The sequence below is a fragment of the Panthera onca genome, chromosome B1, assembly GCF_046562875.1.
Source record: "Panthera onca isolate mPanOnc1 chromosome B1, mPanOnc1 haplotype 2, whole genome shotgun sequence".
Classification (NCBI taxonomy): Eukaryota; Metazoa; Chordata; class Mammalia; order Carnivora; family Felidae; genus Panthera; species Panthera onca.
Genome location: NC_138342.1, coordinates 183382335 through 183400406, shown reverse-complemented (window position 1 = coordinate 183400406; position 18072 = coordinate 183382335). Strand labels below are relative to the sequence as shown.

Sequence of the window (18072 nt, the reverse complement as noted above, 5' to 3'; positions counted from 1 at the left end):
AATGCAATGAAATTTAACTAAAAACACGAGTAAGCCCTCTGTAGATTTCATAAAAACTGCTGCATACGAGAGCAAGAGAGTAACAAAGCTGTTCTAGGATGATGATGGGTATTCTGACACACTCACTAGTTAAAAGACTCATTCTTTCATGCTAGTCTTAAAAAATATGTGATTTCTGTGAGGGTGGCAGGAAATTTACAAATTGCCATCTGACCTGATCTTTAGGCTTTCATGTAGATTAAACCACAAGGATTGATATATGATGTAAAATTTGTAATTTATGAGCACTTTATTACTATTCCAGAACCATAAAAATAGTTACGTTTTTGCCTCTTGACAGTGCTATGCTTAGCATTTGCTGATTTTCGCAAAATAACCATGGGTAAACCTAAACTGATTTTCAGTAGTAAGAGAATCTAAGATTTGTTTTCCAAGATTCTGATTAAAAAAGAAAAATGGATCCAAAAATAGACTTATGAGTACACTTACTTGTTAAAATACACAAGAGAAAAAGATATTCTGTGTAAGAAATCACACCTAGAAGAAAAATAGTATTAGTAATGCTATATATAAAATATTACTTTATATTTAGCAAGTAAAATATTATTATAATATGCAATATTAATAAGGAACTTACCGCTTTAAAGAACATGCTAAGTACTGTTTTAAGCAAGACTAAACTATTCTAAAATCACGGCCAAAAAAACCCAAATTTTAATTTGTTTCACAATGCCTCTGTAGAACCCATGTAAAATTCCCATTAATGCTCCTAGATATTTTGACAAGGAAAGCAAAATTACAATGTTTACTTATAGCTAGCTGTAAACTTGCTGCTAGTTTTCAATGGATGAATCTAGCATAAAATAAAAAGGCTAAACTGTAAAGTGCTGAAACTTTCAGAAAAAACATTTAGATATTCTTGCTTACAAATCTAATTTCTGTATTGCTTAAAAAATGAAACTTGTCTGCTTTCAAGTTATCATTTATTATTCTTGACAAACAATGCTTCTATTAAATGTACTCTTATGAAATTTTTGTTTTAATTAAATGGGTTACACTTTCTGAATACTGCATCCCGAGTTCTCTATAATCCCAGAATTACAAAGTTCGAAAGGTGTTCAGAGTAAATAAAGATATATATTCTGTTACTCAAATTCTTACTTTTGGGCATAGCACCCCAAACTAGAATTCATGCTTCACTGAATTTCCAAGAGGATCCTGAGAAAATCACAGTCAGGAATAAGTCAATTAACACTTCTCCAGATATCAGATAGTCCTAAAGTTTGGTAAAAGGGTATACAAAAATCCTTAAATAATCAGATCGTGAACCCTGAAACTCCATTTTCCCTGATGCTCTTTGAGGCTCCCCTCTTTGTTACAGAACAAAGAGGACAGGAGTCACTGTCAGGCAGTTTGTCAGAAGACTTGAAGGGAACTAGCTAGAAGCCCTGTGAAAGCATTCCCTTCTTTTGTTTATACTACAATATTGTGACCTATAGACAGATAGTTCTGGTTGACTGCCATGAATGTTATGGGAGAAAGATTCTGGAATGGCCAACGTATATAAAGATACAATACCTAGATTCCATAGGGATCCCTCATAAAAAAAAAAAACAAAGAGAGAGAGAGAGAAAGAAAAGAAAAAAGAAGAAAGAGAAAAAGAGAGAAAGGGAGACAGGAAGAAAGGAAGAGAAACAGAAAGGAAAATGGGATGGGAAAGAAAGCTCTGTCTTTACAATCCCATCTCACTGACTGTCGTTCTGATTGACCTGGTGGAATACAGAGATGCTGGTTGGTATAAAGAAGTCTAATAACTACTACACATCTTTTATTTGATAATTAACTCAAGGTTTCCCACAGGGAATGATTACTTCTTAACAGTGAGAGCACTCATCACAATTATCATGGTAGGTACCCGTCTGTAGGACCAAATGGTTTCTGAGGTGGTGTAATCCACAGGCATGGAGAACAAAGTGAAGCTCATGATATAATTTAATAAAAATGATCAAGGAAAAGAGAAAATACTACTAAACATGAACTGTAACTTCTTAATGCTAATGCTTTCCAATTACAAAAATGGAAAACTATTAAACTGGCCCTTCAATTTATTTTAAGGCCACCCAAGATCAAAAAGTAAAATAAAATAAATACATATGCTAAGCATATAGTAATGCTGTGATCTTTAAAAAAGAGGGTAAGAAAGATGCCAACTAGGTTTCTTTTGAAAATTCAACAAAAAAACTTCTAAGGGAAGTTCCTTAAAAACATTATACTATTTAGTTCCTCTATTATGACGCACTACAGTTGGCTGTTATGACTAAGTCTGGATAATGTTTTCATAAATGTTGCATTTCAATTAACTTTTTGTAAAACTGCATTTTCTTGCTGGGAAATATTTTAAGTAGATATAATTCACTTGTAAACTAATCTTTAATAGCTCTAAAGATTTAGCTTTAAAATTCCTTTGCCACTTAAACCTATTTATAAAAAAAGCAAGGCTGCCTGTAACATTCTACTTCGCCTAACCTAAAGGTTCTAAAACTTTTCGGGTATAAGGATTGCTTCAATAATCCAATCACTGTGACACAGCTCTGCACTGTCCTACAGGGTAGCCACTGGCCAGATGTGGCTACCTAAACTTAAAACAATTAAAATTAAACACAATAAAACATTTACTTCCTCAGTTACAATAGCCACATTTTCAGATCCTTAAAAGCCACATGGGGCTAAGGGCAGTATACTATGGGAGACAAGACAGAAATACAACATTTCCATCACTATACAGATAATTCTGTGGGGTAGCACTGAATAGCTCATGTCCACCGAAAAACATGCTAATATGCATACATCATAAAGAAGATTAGGACAGGCCTAAACTTAGGGCTTCCAGATTTAACGGTCTCCTTAACTACAAAGAATTTCCTTCTTCCAGGCATTTATTTTTCTTAGATTATACTTGATCCAATTTGTATTTTCCCACTAGAAGTATTAAGTAAATATTTTTAAATTTGCTAACTTCTCTTTCTGAGCTTTGAATTTTCCTGATTCTATCATCCCACCCTAAGATGTGAATGACCTTTAAGACAACTTCTAGGAAAAAATTTCTAAGAGCTTTAAAGATACCATGGCCCTAATTTTAAAACTCTAGTTATGAAAAATCCTGCAATAAAAGGTAAAGTGTCTACTCCTTTCAGATTCCATGTCAACTAGGTGAAAGCAATTTGAATTTCTAATTCTACTCAGATAAAATATATAGACTATAACTATTCCTTTAAAATATTTGTCTTCATACTAGAGTATACTATAATTATTTTCAAACCAATAATTGTTCATATAATTTCTTTAACATTTTAATTTTATATACTCTTATACTTGAGCATGTTAAAAAGTGTATTTTTAAGAGAAATTACTTTGTAAGATTAAAGAGATTTTGTTAGTGTTTTCTACAAATATGAACAAAAAGTACAGTGTCAAAGAAAACAGCAATAAAATGAGTATAATTTGATTGCAAGGAAGTGTATGAATCCATGACTTAGACAAATAGATATAGCTAAAATAGTATGATCAAACAGGTGGATTTTGCAGTGAGTGTTGTTTTTAAAAGAAACATGTTCAAACTGGGTGGCCAAAAGACATCCAATAAGTTTTTCATACTGATTAAATTTTTAAATATCTATAGTTGCCTAGAAGTAAAATGGAAGGAAGAAAAATAGTTGGAGATCAGTATTTTTAAAAAATGCTTTCTGTAAGTAAATATAACCTACATTTCTCTTTTATTTTAAACATTTTTTTTTAACGTTTATTTATTTTTGAGACAGGGAGAGACAGCATGAACGGGGGAGGGTCAGAGAGAGAGGGAGACACAGAATCTGAAGCAGGCTCCAGGCTCTGAGCTGTCAGCACAGAGCCTGACGCGGGGCTCGAACTCACGGACTGGGAGATCATGACCTGAGCCGAAGTTGGATGCTTAACCGACTGAGCCACCCAGGCGCCCCTAACCTACACTTCTCAATATGGTTAAAAAATAATTTTTTGTACTATGAAGGTTCACTTTGTTGTAAAAAATTTGAAAGACATGAATAATATATATAAAAATAAGAACCACCTTTAATCCCACTACCCAGAAACAATCAGTATTAATATTTTACTATTTTTCTTTTCAGTTTTTTCTCTATGCACACACACACGCGCACACACACACACACACACACACACACACACACACACACACATATGAATAAAATTACTTTAAGTATGAGGAAAAAATATATAAATAGTATAAATAATATAGTGTCCATTTAAAAATGCATAAGTATTAAAGTTAATTTACCTCTTTCTTTAAGATTGCGAAAAAGCTTTGAGGATCCTTTCCAAACTGGTGGTGTTTCTGAGAGCATTTGATTTAATTCCTATGACATAAGGTATCACAATATTAATGGTAAACCACTTACTTATAAATAAAAAGTATTTAAATGCCTATGCAAAAAAATTCTTCACTTAAAGGACCTGAGACATGGCTGTATTTATTCTATTCTATACCTGTGGTTCATTCAACCACAAAACTTAGTATTTGCCCACAGTCTAACCATAAAATAAATAATAAAGAAGCTAAGTTAAATTAGAGCTATCAAAAATTTAAGATAAGTTTAGCAACTGGAGGAATATATATAAAAAAATCAATTTAAGATAAAACACTGAGTTTCATGAAAGCCATAATTAAGGTGGATTTCCTTATCAAGGTCAGAGATGATGACCTGGCTTCACATACTGTCTCTTCTCTGTAGCCGTCTTGGATTTAAGGAGCTGGAAGAAGTAAATGGACAGAGGGTCATACTGGGAAAGAATGAGTAATATTTTAGTAGTGACTCAAAGAATGGTGACATCAGATGAAGCAGGAGTTCAAGGGTATTGAGTTATGGTGGCCACTTTCAATTTTTTTTTCTAATTTTAACTTAAATATTCAGTAAAAAACACAGACTGCAATTGCTTAGTCTGCCTTTTTAAAATCAAACTATCACAGCAGGTTGGGGAACTATTTTGAAAATTTAAACATTTGAATCATTGCTCAGACACCAAAGGAATTCTGAATTTATTGTTAATACTTAAAAATAATTAAATGAAAATTATATTTTGGTTAATTGTGAAGAAAAATTATTAAGGGATTTGGTAAGATAAATTGAAATAATTTGAAATAAAAAAGGTAGTTTGCTAAGTAACACACTGAAGAACACTAGAAACCACTTCTATATTCCAGACCTGATTCTTGCTACACAACGATGGTTCCCCAATACCCCAGGCATAACCTGGGAGCTTGTAAGAAAAGGAGGTCTCAGTTCCCAGACCTACTGAAACAGAATCTGTATTGTTAGTAAGAACTCCAGGTGATTTTTTTTTTTTTTTTTACACATTACACTTTGAGAAACACTTTAGACAAATCCTTCCTGATGCGGTTGTATCTAAAAATATTCTGTGACATTATAAACTTTTTTTTTTTTCATTACAAAGCTGAGTTAGCAGGCAAATAAAGAATCCCTGGGAGAGTTATTTTTAGGGGTTTTCCCTGAAGTCCATCTGTGAACCCTGCTTTCATTTCCGTTGTGTAGTGTTATCTCTGCATTGCAAGTAACAGATGCCAGCGGACAATCAGTAGTGTCTGAGTAGGGCAGCAACAGCACAGAGGTAAGAATTCAGGTATGAACAACAATGAGAAGCCACATACTTACTGCTTAAACAACAGTAAACTCATGAATATTTTTGTTAGAGCAAGAGATGAAAAATAACACTTTGCATATATTATATACACTTTAATGTATACCGTATCTATTAAACAAATATTCACTCCTCCATTTTAACTATTTCCATGTATTCAATTCCATCTCTTCTAGTTTAAACTCCACTTGAGTTTACAATCAAAAAAATCATAGCTACCTTTTTCTGAGTGCCCTCCATGTGCCTAACAATGGGCTAATACAATCTCTCATTTAATTTTAAAAAACAAACCTCATTCTGCATATTTTACTGAGACTTAAAAAGAATAAGAAATTCACCCAAGGTCACACAACTTCTAAATGATGGGCCAGATCCTTACTGACCAAGCAGTTTACTTTAGTAATAATTCATATTCTTCTGGTCTAGATTATCCAATTAACACATTGATCTTTGTCTCCTGTTGACTTTAAGAAGTTTTAAAATGTATTAAAATCTGTATTTCCACTCGGAATGTGAATCTCCCTCCCCATTCAGTGCCTATCTTGGTCTCTTATAGGTAGTGGTGCTGTGTAATAAATGCTTTGCTTGGCCTTTGCCTGGCTCCTAGGAGACTCTGAATCCTTGAGTCACACCCAGGGTGGGCTGCTGACTGCCAGAAGGAATCACCGTGGGATCAGAGAGTTGGAGCTTTGAGCTCTCTTGACTTCTGGGGTGGGGTAGGAAAAGGGACTAGAGATGGAGCTCAAGCACTTGGCCAATGAACCAATTATACCTAGATAATGAAACCCTCAATAAAAACTCAACGCCCAAGCTCAGTGGAGATTTCAGGTTGGTGAACATGCCGATGTGCGAGGTGGGGAGAGGGCACGGAAGGCGTGTGTTTGGGATCCTCCTATACCTGTCCGAGGAGTCTCTTCATATGGCTAGTCCTGACTTGTGGCACTTAGAATAAACTGTTAATAAATACAGAATGTTTGTCAGTTTTGTGTCAGTCTAGAAAATTACTGAACTTGAGGAGAATTACAGGAACCTCTTGGATTTGTAGCCAGTTGGTCAGAAGTGTGGGTGGCCTCGGGACCCTTGAACTTGCATGTGGCATCTGAAATGAGAGCAGTCTTGTTGGGGACTGTGTCCTTAAATCTATGGAGTCTGAAACTAACTTTGGATGGGTAGCATCAGAATTATATTGCAGGGGCGCCTGTGTGGTTCAGTCAGTAAAGCGTCCAACTCTTGATCTTGGCTCACGTTGATACCTATAGCTCTAATGTATTTATTCACCATAGTTCTGTATTATACATTGAATTTGTCCTTGATATGCCTCGGTGACAATTCTTTTATTCATTTCTCAACTAACATTTATATTGTTTTTTTTGTGTTTTGGCTATTACAATTGATGCTGCAGAAAGAAGAAAACAGAAAACATGTACAGGACTGCTGGTGTAACTATTTCTCTAGTATACATCTCTAGAAGTAGAGCTCTTGATTATATATTTTCAACTTTATTAGATATTGACAAATTTCTCTCAAAAGTGAATATACAAATTTGCATTCTACCTTGGTTCTTTCTTCTTCTTGTCGGTGCTAATTACTGGTATTGTGAGATTTCTGGCAGCTGATAATCTGACGGGTGTGAAATAGCAACATATTATTGGCTTAATTTGCATATCCCTGATTAGTAGCGAGGCTGAGCTCCTTTACATATATTATTGGCCATTCTATGTTTACTCATTTTTTTCTTATTGAGCTGGCTATCTTTCTTCTATTGATTTACAGGAGTTCTATATGAGTACAAGACACTCAATGTTTTCTGTTAATACACTGTAAGCATATTCTCCCATCTATCATACATCTTTTAGCATTGTTGACACTCTTTTGGTATGCCAAAGTTTTTCATATTTAATTTAATAAAATTTGCCCAAATATCCTTTGAGCTTTGCTTTGTGTCTTATCTAAAGAATCCTCTTGTATCCCTTATTTTACTTCTAATATTTCAGAATTTTTGTTTGTCAAAAATAAGAACTTAATCCATCTGAAATTTGCTTTTGTGTATGGTGATCAGTTTAGTATTTAATTTGTTTGCCTCCATGTTGGAAAGACTATTGTTTCAGTATCTAAAGGTCAATTCATTCTCTAGCGATTTACAGATCTTTCCATACATGCATGGGTCTGTTTACGAACTCTATATTCTATTATTTTCATCTAATTAAAAAACTCTTGCAGTAATACAATACTATTTTAATTATAACTCTATTATTAGTCTTAATATGACACAGGCCCAATCATTCTCATCCTGATGTTTTCCCCTCCTTCCTTTTCAGAATTGTTCTGAAAATTCTGGATCCTTACTCTTCCAAATGAATCATCCATGAACATGATCTATTTCTCGGTTTATTCATGTCTTTTAAAAAATATAACAATGTCTTGCACATCTTCTGTTAGGCACACAAAGTAATAGTTTTTGTTGCTATTGTGAAAAGTATCTTATTTGACAGTACAGCTTCTAATTGCTATCGCTGGTGCAGAAACATTTTATTAACTTTGGTTAATTGATCTTATACTCAGCAGCAACCTTGCTAAACTTTTACTAAATTTGAATACATTTGAAATCTATGTATTTTTACATTTTTCTCTCAACCATATGGCTTCCTACTGTGCTAATCCTTAGAACCTCTTTCTTTCTTCTTGTCATACTACATGTGATAGCCTGGATTATGTCCACCTCAAATTTACATTTGAAGTCATAATTCTCAGTACACCAGAATGTGACTGTATTGAGAAAGGGCCTTTAAAAAGGTAATTAAGATTGTTAAGTGAGGTCATTATGGTGGGCCCTAATCCAATATGACTGGTGTCCTTATAAAAAGACATCAGGACACAGACATGCACAGAACAACAACATGTGAGGATAACAGAGGGAGAAGATGGCCACCTACAGGCCAAGGAGAGAGGCCTCAGAAGAAACCCATGCTGCCAACACCTTGATCTTGAACTTCCAGCTTTCAGAAACGTGAGAAAATAAATTTCTGTCATTTAAGCCACCCAAACTTTGGTATTTGCTACAGCTGCCCTAGCAAACTAATACACAGCATTAGCTTTGATCTGTAGTAAAACAGGGAGTTAGCAGTTGTGATAGGAGACATATTTATATCATATCTAATTTTATTTATATTATTATTACTATAATGTTAATTTAATTTTGAGAGAGAAGGAGAGCACAAGTGGGTTAGAGACAGAGAGAGAGAGTGAAGGAGAAGGAATCTGAAGCAGGCTTCAGGCTCTGAGCTTTCGTCCCAGAGCCTGATGCAGGGCTTGAACTCATGGACCATGAGATCATGACCTGAGCCGAAGTCGGATGCTTAACCGACTGAGCCACTCAGGCACCCCTATATCATACATAATTTTAAAGAGAATGTCTAAAGTTTCACATGTAAACATTGCATTTGCTACAGGCTTTGGGAGGGTTCTCTTTAACTGTTTAAAGAAGTTCCCTAGAATGCTATCCTAATACTGATTTTTTTAATATTGAAGTTTATCATACATTTAAAAGTACAAAAAGAATATATTAAAATTTAAAGTAGAAACTGTTGGGGCACCTGGGTGGCTCAGTCGGTTAAGCGTCCGACTTTTGGCTCAGGTCATGATCTCACAGTTCGTGGCTTTGAGCCCCGTGTCAGGCTCTGTGCTGACAGCTCAGAGCCTGGAGCCTGTTTCAGATTCTGTGTCTCCCTCTCTCTCTGCCCCTCCCCTGTTCACGCTCTGTCTCTGTCTCAAGAGTAAATAAACATTAAAAAAATTAAAAAAAATAAAGTAGAAACTGTTAAGAAACAGAAAATTACCAGTACTTTATAAGCCTCTTTGTAGCTCTTACTTATGATATATCCCTCCATCTTTCCCAGAGGTAAATATTGTCTTAAATTTATCATTCCTTAAATTTATCATTTTCCCACCAATGACTGCATTCTTCAACACTATGATTTCCCCCCCTAGTTTTGTAATTTATATATTTTTCGATTGCTTACTTTGTCATTACATTTCCAAGATTCATCTAGTTTAAGCACTGGTATAATTCATTTGTTTTCACTCGGTATAGCAACTGCTGTATGAATATGTAAAAGCTTATTCATCACTTCTACTATTGATATTATATTGTAGTCTTTCTGGTCAATTATGAATAATCTAATAGTATTCCTGTGAACCTCTCCTGAAAGCATAAGCTTCTCTATGTACACACATTAGTGTAAAATTACTAGAACACAGGGTATATTCAAGCTTAACATTACTAGTACGCATATGTATGCTGTTGTAGAACTGCTAGGTCTAGGGTATGTGTATCTTTAGTGTTAGAAGATGATGCCAAACAATTTTCCAAAGTGGGCATGCATATACATAGTGTGCATGTATATGACACCAAGAGCTTTAACCTACCTGTTTGGTAAGTGACTTCCACGTCTTAGCAACTGCAATAAATATAAAAGAATTAGATAATAAATATTTCATGCAATGTATATCCAAATTCAGTAACCAATCTACAGCCATAACTCATAACACCAGACTTTATATCTAACAGGCAATGTTTTTTTAACTTCAAGATGTAGATCCAAGATATGGTTTATTTATGTTATGTATTTGTTTCATGTACTATAAACTAGGTATAATAAATAATGTCAGTGGGGTAGTAAACATTTTCCATAATCATTATCTTACTTTGGGGGTTTCTGGATTTATAAAGTTAACTTAATCCATGTTAAAAATCTTTTAGGCTTACAACACAAATACTGATATTTGTTAAATATTCATACTAGAATAAAAATATTAACAGAGAATTTATAATTTCACTATCCATGATCTCTGCTGTGCTAGTATCTCTGGGTATGATTCAGATGCCTGGTCTCTCTAGGGTGGAGTGGAAGAATGGGGGCAATGAGAAAAAGAGAGGAAGGAGAGAGCAGGTAATGTGAGAGGGGGACCCTCATCCTGTTTTCCATTTTTTCCCTGTATTTAAGATTCATTTCTGGAACAAGAGTGTTATAGTCGAATAAAATACCTAGAATCACTACTGACTCCTACTAAAGTAGGAACTAAAGTAGGTACTACTACCTACTGATTCCACCTCACACCCTTGAAGACATAAAACACTATAAGTCTTATAATATTGGAATAAATGGACAGTCAACATTATTATTTCCTTTACTCGGATTTGAAAACTGTGAATGCCTGCCTAAGAATCATCTCCAGGTTTCTATGTGATTAAGTCCTATAACACAGCTGCATTAGGAACTGGTAAATATTAATTATTTCAGCTACATTACAATAATGACAGCCAATAATTATTCTACATGGCAATGTGGCTATTTCTTTATAATTAACCACAATTATTATAAACAGTATATCAAAGTGAAGATTATGAGATAGGCAGTTTTTGCCATGTAACTTTCTCTTCTTTTAAGCAATGTAATAAGTCATTTTAAGATTGGAAGGATAGAAATATATTCTAAAATTTAGCAAGCTGATTTTTATGGAGATAGATTTCTTCTCTATGCAGCAACAACATCCTTTCTTTACCTAAGATAGTTTATACAAACATGTAATCGAAAGGTTAAAATCACAAATTTACAAAGAAGAATTCAGCATTTAACCTTAACTATAATACACCTATTTCATAAAGATATCTTCCTTTCCATAATGAACAGAACATTGTAAATAATATTTATTATTCTGTTGCTATTGAAATATGGCAAATGAGAACAGAAGAAAAATAAATGGTACAAAAGTACATGCACATGCTCTTATGCAATGTTCAGAAGCTATTTATCAGAAGAGGAAGTGACACACTCTTGAGCTCTGTAGGGTTTATGAGATTTCCAGGGTACATTATTCACAAAAGACATATTCATTCTGCCGGATGTGTTACCATGCTCAGTATTATTAGCTTTTTTTTTTTTTTTTATAAAGACTAAAGAGCCATTAAGATTGTTCTTCAAAGGATTTTCTGATTTTCGGAATTCCTTATTTCATATTAAGTTACTACATATATAAATATAACTTGGGTGAAGAGGGACTTCAACTCTAATAGATGTATTTTATTTCTTCAGCTATAGGTTGATGTTCATTATATTTTTAATACTTTTATGTATATTTGAAATTTTTTAACAATATATTTTCTAAAACTAAAATTAAAATAATACTATGTGAAAGTAATCAATTACCTACTTTAGTTCCAGAAGGGAAATTTACCTTTTAGGTTCTATTTAGGTAGGTAAAATAAGAAATTTTCTAGATTTCAAACACAAAGCTATGATCAGCAATCAAATGTATATCTCAATTAACATTTATTTAAACTATAACTGTTAAGCAAATGTTCACACAGCATACCCCTTTTTTTCGTGTTGGTGTCACCATAAAATTGTATCAAAGATTTGTTTTTAATTATGATTATAGATTCAAACAATGACAATGATGGTGACAATGACAATAACAGCTACCAACATTTATTAAGTGCTTACTGTCTGTCTGGTACTATACTGAACACAACCAATATCACTCAATCCTCAAAAACCTTGTGAAGTTGCTATTATTTTTATTTTTATAAATGATGAGACTAAAGATTGAATAACAAAGTTTTCAAAGCTAGAAACTGAATGCTAAGGTTTAAATACAAGTCTGTCCAGGGGCGCCTGGGTGGCTCAGTCAGTTAAGCATCTGACTTCAGCTCAGGTCATGATCTCTGGTTCTTGAGTTGGAGCCCCACTTCAGGCTCTGTGCTGACAGCTCAGAGCCTGGAGCCTGCTTCGGATTCTGTGTCTCCCCCTCTCTCTACCCCTCGCCCGCTCACACTCTCTCTCTCAAAAATAAATAAACATTTAAAAAAATTTTAATACAAGTCTAATAAATAAACAAACATTTAAAAACAAGTCTGTCTCATCTTAATATGCCAATATATATATATAAATCGTATATATATATGATTTAATAATATTCAGTCTGTGAAACCTATTTTCTCTTCTGAGGCAAATATTTCTTTTTATAACCCTACACTTTAAAAAAAGTTTTTACAAATATCTTGATCTTTAGTGATTGTTCTTAACTATATTTTAAAAGTTCCAGTTTGAGGGGCACCTGGGTGGCTCAGTAGGTTAAGTGTCTGACTTTGGCTCAGGTCATGATCTTGTAGTTGGTGGGTTCGAGCCCCGTGTTGGGCTCTGTGCTGACAGCTCAGAGCCTGGAGCCTGTTTCAGATTCTGTGTCTCCCCCTCTCTCTCTGTTCCTCCTCAACTTGTGCTCTCAATCTCTCTCTCTCTCTCTCAAAATAAATAAATAAACTTAAAAAAATATGTGTTTGACAAAAATTATAGAATTTGATGCAAAAATGCCATTTGATATTTAAAAAATACATTAATAGTTTTATCAAATATATGCTAGCTTAAAAAAATCCACATTGTATGACATCAATTAAACAAAAAAGTACAGAACACGTATATATTTTTGTATAAGGGTCTTTTCTACGTACAGTCTCTACATTTATGAAGCTTAAAATATTTTAAGAGGACAAAAGTATCAACCAATTCCAAGGCAAAATATGTATCTGGCATATGGTAAGTTCTCAATAAATATTTCCAGAAGGGAGGGAAGAAAGAGTGGCTAAAGGAACACAGAGTTCTAATCCCTACCACAGCCTTCAAATTCCTCAAAAAGAGTCCTACTTAATTTATAGCCTTCTCTCTGGCTACTACCTTACATATTCCCAAAGTGGACTACCGCTGACTCTCTTCATCTCAGGTGTTTGTTCCTCTCCTGTAGTGCTATCCTCAGCGTCTCCTGGCAAAATATTGCAGGATAAAAGCCTCTACTTCAACTATGATCTTTCCTTTCCTTTCTACTTCACAGCCAAACATCTTGAAAGAGTCCTTTATACTGCCTGTCTTCATCTCTTCATCTTCTACTCTTGCTATCTCTGGTCTTTGCCCTAATCATTACACTGAAACATCATTTTAAAAATCATCAATCACCTTCAAATTACTAAATCTGGTGGACATTTTTCTGCCCTCATCTAACTTGACGTTTCATTTGACCATTCTGTTCGTGTTTCTGGGCCTTGATGCCTCCATACTCCTGACTTTCTTCCCATGTCTCTGGATACTCCTAGGTGTCCTTTTGAGACTCATCTTCCAAGCCTTTGTACCTTCACCATTTAAAGTCTAGGAATTCCTCAAGAATTAGTCCTTGGTCCTCTGTATTCTCCTACTACACTGCCGCTTAGGCAATCTCATCCATACATACTGCATTAATAACCACGTACAGATGAACCCTAAATATATACTCTACCCAGCCCTCTCCCCTCATCTCCAATGGAAATAATATAAAGTATCAAAAATTAATTGATTAAAAGCTAATTTTCAAAGTAGCCAATTTGCCAAATTATTTAGGATTTAATTTTTTTGAACTTTTACAATTTTTTTTTCACCTCACAGAGTTACTTTTTTGGTTACTGTTGAGAATGCTTAAGATTTACTTTCTTAGAAATTTTTATGATTACACAATATGGTATTAATCAACTATGTTTACCATGCTGTATATTAGAACTTGAGGATTTCATGTTAAGGTTTTGTCACATCCCTGTCTCTGAAGAAAAAACAAATGGCTATAATTTGTTCTAATATAACTTCAGGCATTTGTTTGGCAGTTTCAAGTAGATTATCAAACAACTGGTTCTTTAGTACACTGCTTTTCAAAGAATTGAAATGAATGATCAAAAGCCAGACACAACTGTGTCTTCAATATCTCCTCTTTAGATGTCTAAGGCATCTTAAATCCATCATGTCCACAGTTGAAGTTTAATTTTTCCCTTCAAACCTGGTCCCTACTGTCATCCATACAGTTAAACCAGCCAGAAATTTTTAGTACTCATTAGTCCATCATCACCATTGCTACCATCATTAGAAGCTTTTCAAGCCTGGACAAGAGTCTGCTCTCTGATCTGCTCACGCTCACCCTGGCCCTCTCCAATCTATCTCCACTCTGAAAAATCTTTTCAAAACACAATCTAATTATGGTATGTACCTGTTAAAAACAAGGCAATAGGTCCAACAGAGTTGCTTATGCTAAGACCCATGTCACCAAGCCAAAACTTAACTTAATTACAGTTTCTGCTCTGCCAGAAATGGAATCTTAAATCAGTCAATCAGCACTAGTTAGGTAATCTGCTTGACAGACCCCTGCCATCCTCTAAAGGGGAGTAACCTTGCGATAATCAACCCACATTTTTGCCTGGTATGACATCCCTATTCCTGTTCCTTTCTGCCTATATGTCTTTTGTACAGCTCCTTGGAGCTCCGTTCTGTCTGCTAGATGGGATGCTGCCTGACTCATGAATCACTGAATAAAGACAAAAAGGTCTTTAAAATGTAGTCAGTTGAATTCTTTTTTAACATACCAAATTCTTCTGCAGCTTAAACTACTGCCATGATTTTCCATTACTTTTGGGATAAAAACAGAAATGTTTAATATAAGTTTCCAGGCTCAAAGCTTTGGCACCACCCCACACCCCCAGCCGCACCTTATACCATATCCTTCCCTGCTCCTTGCCCTACAGCCTCCCAGATCGGTTTCCCCTCCCGTGTATCACATTCCCTCTTGTCATGGCGTCTTGATCCATGCTGTTTCTTCGGCTGAAATTGTCTACTCTCGGCATCCTACTTGCCTAGTTAACTCTTACTCACAATTCGTATTTCACGTTGATATTTATTTGCCCAGGGAGGATTTCCCTGAGCTACTCGACTACGTTACTTCTCAAAAATATACTCTCACAGCCTCGAGTATCTTTCTTTCGTGGCACTGAACACAGATACAGTTTGCTGTTGATTTGTCTATTTCACTGATCAGCACTGATTCCTTCTACCAGACTGTAAGCATCATGAGGGTGGAGGGCATTTATTTATTTTTTTGTTCCCCTCACCATTTTATCTCCAGTGCCTAGTGCAATACCTGGCATTTGATAGGTGTCTTTACATACATGTGATAACATGCTGTGAGATGAAATGGGAAGTGTGCATAAAGCACTTCTGTTGCATTCCAAAGTACTGTGGTTGTCTTGAGAACAAGCACTGTGACTCTGTGAGTTGCGAACTGAACCTTTTTTCATGGAACACATTTTTACTTGAAAGAACAAATGACAGATAAATTATGGTTATTTGGACTTCGGTATTTGGCAGGCTTTCTCTTACAAATGAACAGTCAGCTATCACTTCAGGATAACCAGCAACAATATTTGTTGCCAGTCAAAACATTTGAGCTTTCAAGTGAAAATCAGAATTTGGGAAAACGTGTATATACCACCATGAGCTTTCCAATATGTAAAGATTTTTATGATAATATCCATGAATGTGATTTTTTAAAAAATTGTATAATAAATATGTCAACATTTAGAAGATCTGCATAACTTAGTGAACCAGTATCTTCCATTTGATGTTACAAGATTATAAGGGTAAAAGATCCATTCAAAGCACAATATAAACCACTGGATTTTAACATAACAGATGTCAAAAGTTTCAAACTCCACATTGCAACAAAACTTTAAGAAACTACCACTAGCCAAGTGTTGACAGAATAACCAAGAAGAATATTTACAAATATCTGAAAAAGCTATTAAAATGCTCTTCCCTTTGCCTACTTATCTGTGAGGCAGATTTTCTTAATATACTTCGTGAAAAACAACACACTGCAATGTACCAAATAAAAAAAGGAGGTGAGAATACAGCTGTCTTCTATTAATCAGACACTGATGAGATTTCCAAGAATGTACATAATGCCAAAGAAGTTGAGAACCATTGCTCTTAACATATGGAAAGATGAGTAACAATCAGTCTATATTTACAGTGTAGGAGCCATGACAAATACAGAAGAGGTACAGGTAGAATTCTTGGCCTAGGTCTAGCTTCAAATCCAGTCCTCTGAATTACTCTGTTCATGCTAGATATAAGAACTGAATAGGGAGAATATAAACCTATTATATGCGGCTCCTGGGTGGCTCAGTCAGTGAAGTGTCCAACTCTCTGGCTCAGGTCATGATCTCACTGTTCCTGAGTTTGGGCCCCAAGCTGACAGTGCAGAGCCTGCTTGGGATTCTCTTTCTCCCCCTCTCTCTGCCTCTGTACTGCTGGAACTCTCTCTTTCTCTCTCTCTCTCTCAAAACAAATAAATAAATAAACTTAAAAAAATATGAAGAGTAAGGTGTTTTTAAGTTTGATGAACTGAGAAAAAGAAAATAAAAGTTTGTGAAAAGGAAAGAGATGCCAGTAGGAGTTTATAAGAAATATTAGTCTAGTAAGATTGCACAGCATCACGTCTTTTGAAATACCACATTACTTGGGTTAGTTGTTCTGTAAACTTATACTGTTCTACCCTTTTCCAAACTAGAGATAAGAAAAAAATCTTATAAAATGATTAAGAGAATTCAGAAAATATACTTACATTTGGGCTCATCTGTTGTAACAGCCAAAATAAAGTCATATGGAGTCATGAATAACTGTCCTTCACATTCTATAGAAGCAAACAAACGAAATCTTCTTTCCCGAGATGTAGCATAGAGATCTAAGTCTTCAATGTCTGTTCTGCTGATAGCAACCTAAAGAAAGCAGATAAATTTGGACTGTGAGAAATAACATCTTCTAGAACCTAAATGCTTTTAATTATGTTGAAAGTGAATCAACAGAGTAAATGAAAAAGTGTGAAAATACTGTCTTCTGGAGAACTAAATCATTTTATAAATAAGTTACCCATATGAATAAAATGAATCAATGTGTGAAAGATCCAACAATAAATATCATTAAGGCCCTGAAAATTCTGAACTGGCACTTTAAAGGACCTGTGATTAAGTTTTACTTTCAGAGAACATTAGATCTCTGAGCTAGTAGCTTCTTTAGAAGAACACTAACTCTTGCTGAACGCCTGCTATGTGTTCTCTATGTAGCGTTATTTATCTAATTAGAAGTCTATTTGCTAGAGTCTATTGATTTTCTAAAAAGAAAAAAAGTTAGGGGCACCTAGGTGCCTCAATAGGTTGAACATCCGCTCTTGATTTGGCCTCAGGTCATGATCTCAGAGTTTGTGAGACTGAGCCCCACGTGGTGTTCTGGGCTGACAGCATGGAGCCTGCTTGGGATTCTCTCTCTCCCTCTCTCGGCCCCTTCCCTGCTCTCATGCACATACTTTCTCTTTCTCTCAAAATGAATTAACGTTAAAAAATATTTTAAAGAATAAAATAAAATGAGAAAGTGAAACCCAGAAAGCTATTCAGGGCTACCCCTAAGGAAACTACTTAGTGGCAGTGCTTAGATTAGATCTGAAGTTGGTAACTCTAGATCACAA

The 18072-nt window shown here is 34.8% G+C and overlaps 1 protein-coding gene across 6 annotated transcripts in view; it reads right to left on the bottom strand.

The window, feature by feature from the left end:
- MICU3 (mitochondrial calcium uptake 3) overlaps window positions 1–18072 on the bottom strand; it is a 110995-nt gene that overhangs the window by 43652 nt on the left and 49271 nt on the right. For all 6 annotated transcript variants that reach the window (XR_009615879.3, XM_060653079.3, XM_060653081.3 and 3 more), the window contains 4 exons: window positions 17176–17329; window positions 10135–10166; window positions 4331–4409; window positions 490–537 (listed from right to left, as the gene is read on the bottom strand). Coding sequence is in view for 5 of the 6 variants with exons in the window: in XM_060653079.3 (XP_060509062.1) it covers window positions 490–537; window positions 4331–4409; window positions 10135–10166; window positions 17176–17329 (313 nt within the window). In the remaining variant the exon portion in view is untranslated. The remainder of the gene's footprint in view (window positions 1–489; window positions 538–4330; window positions 4410–10134; window positions 10167–17175; window positions 17330–18072) is intronic.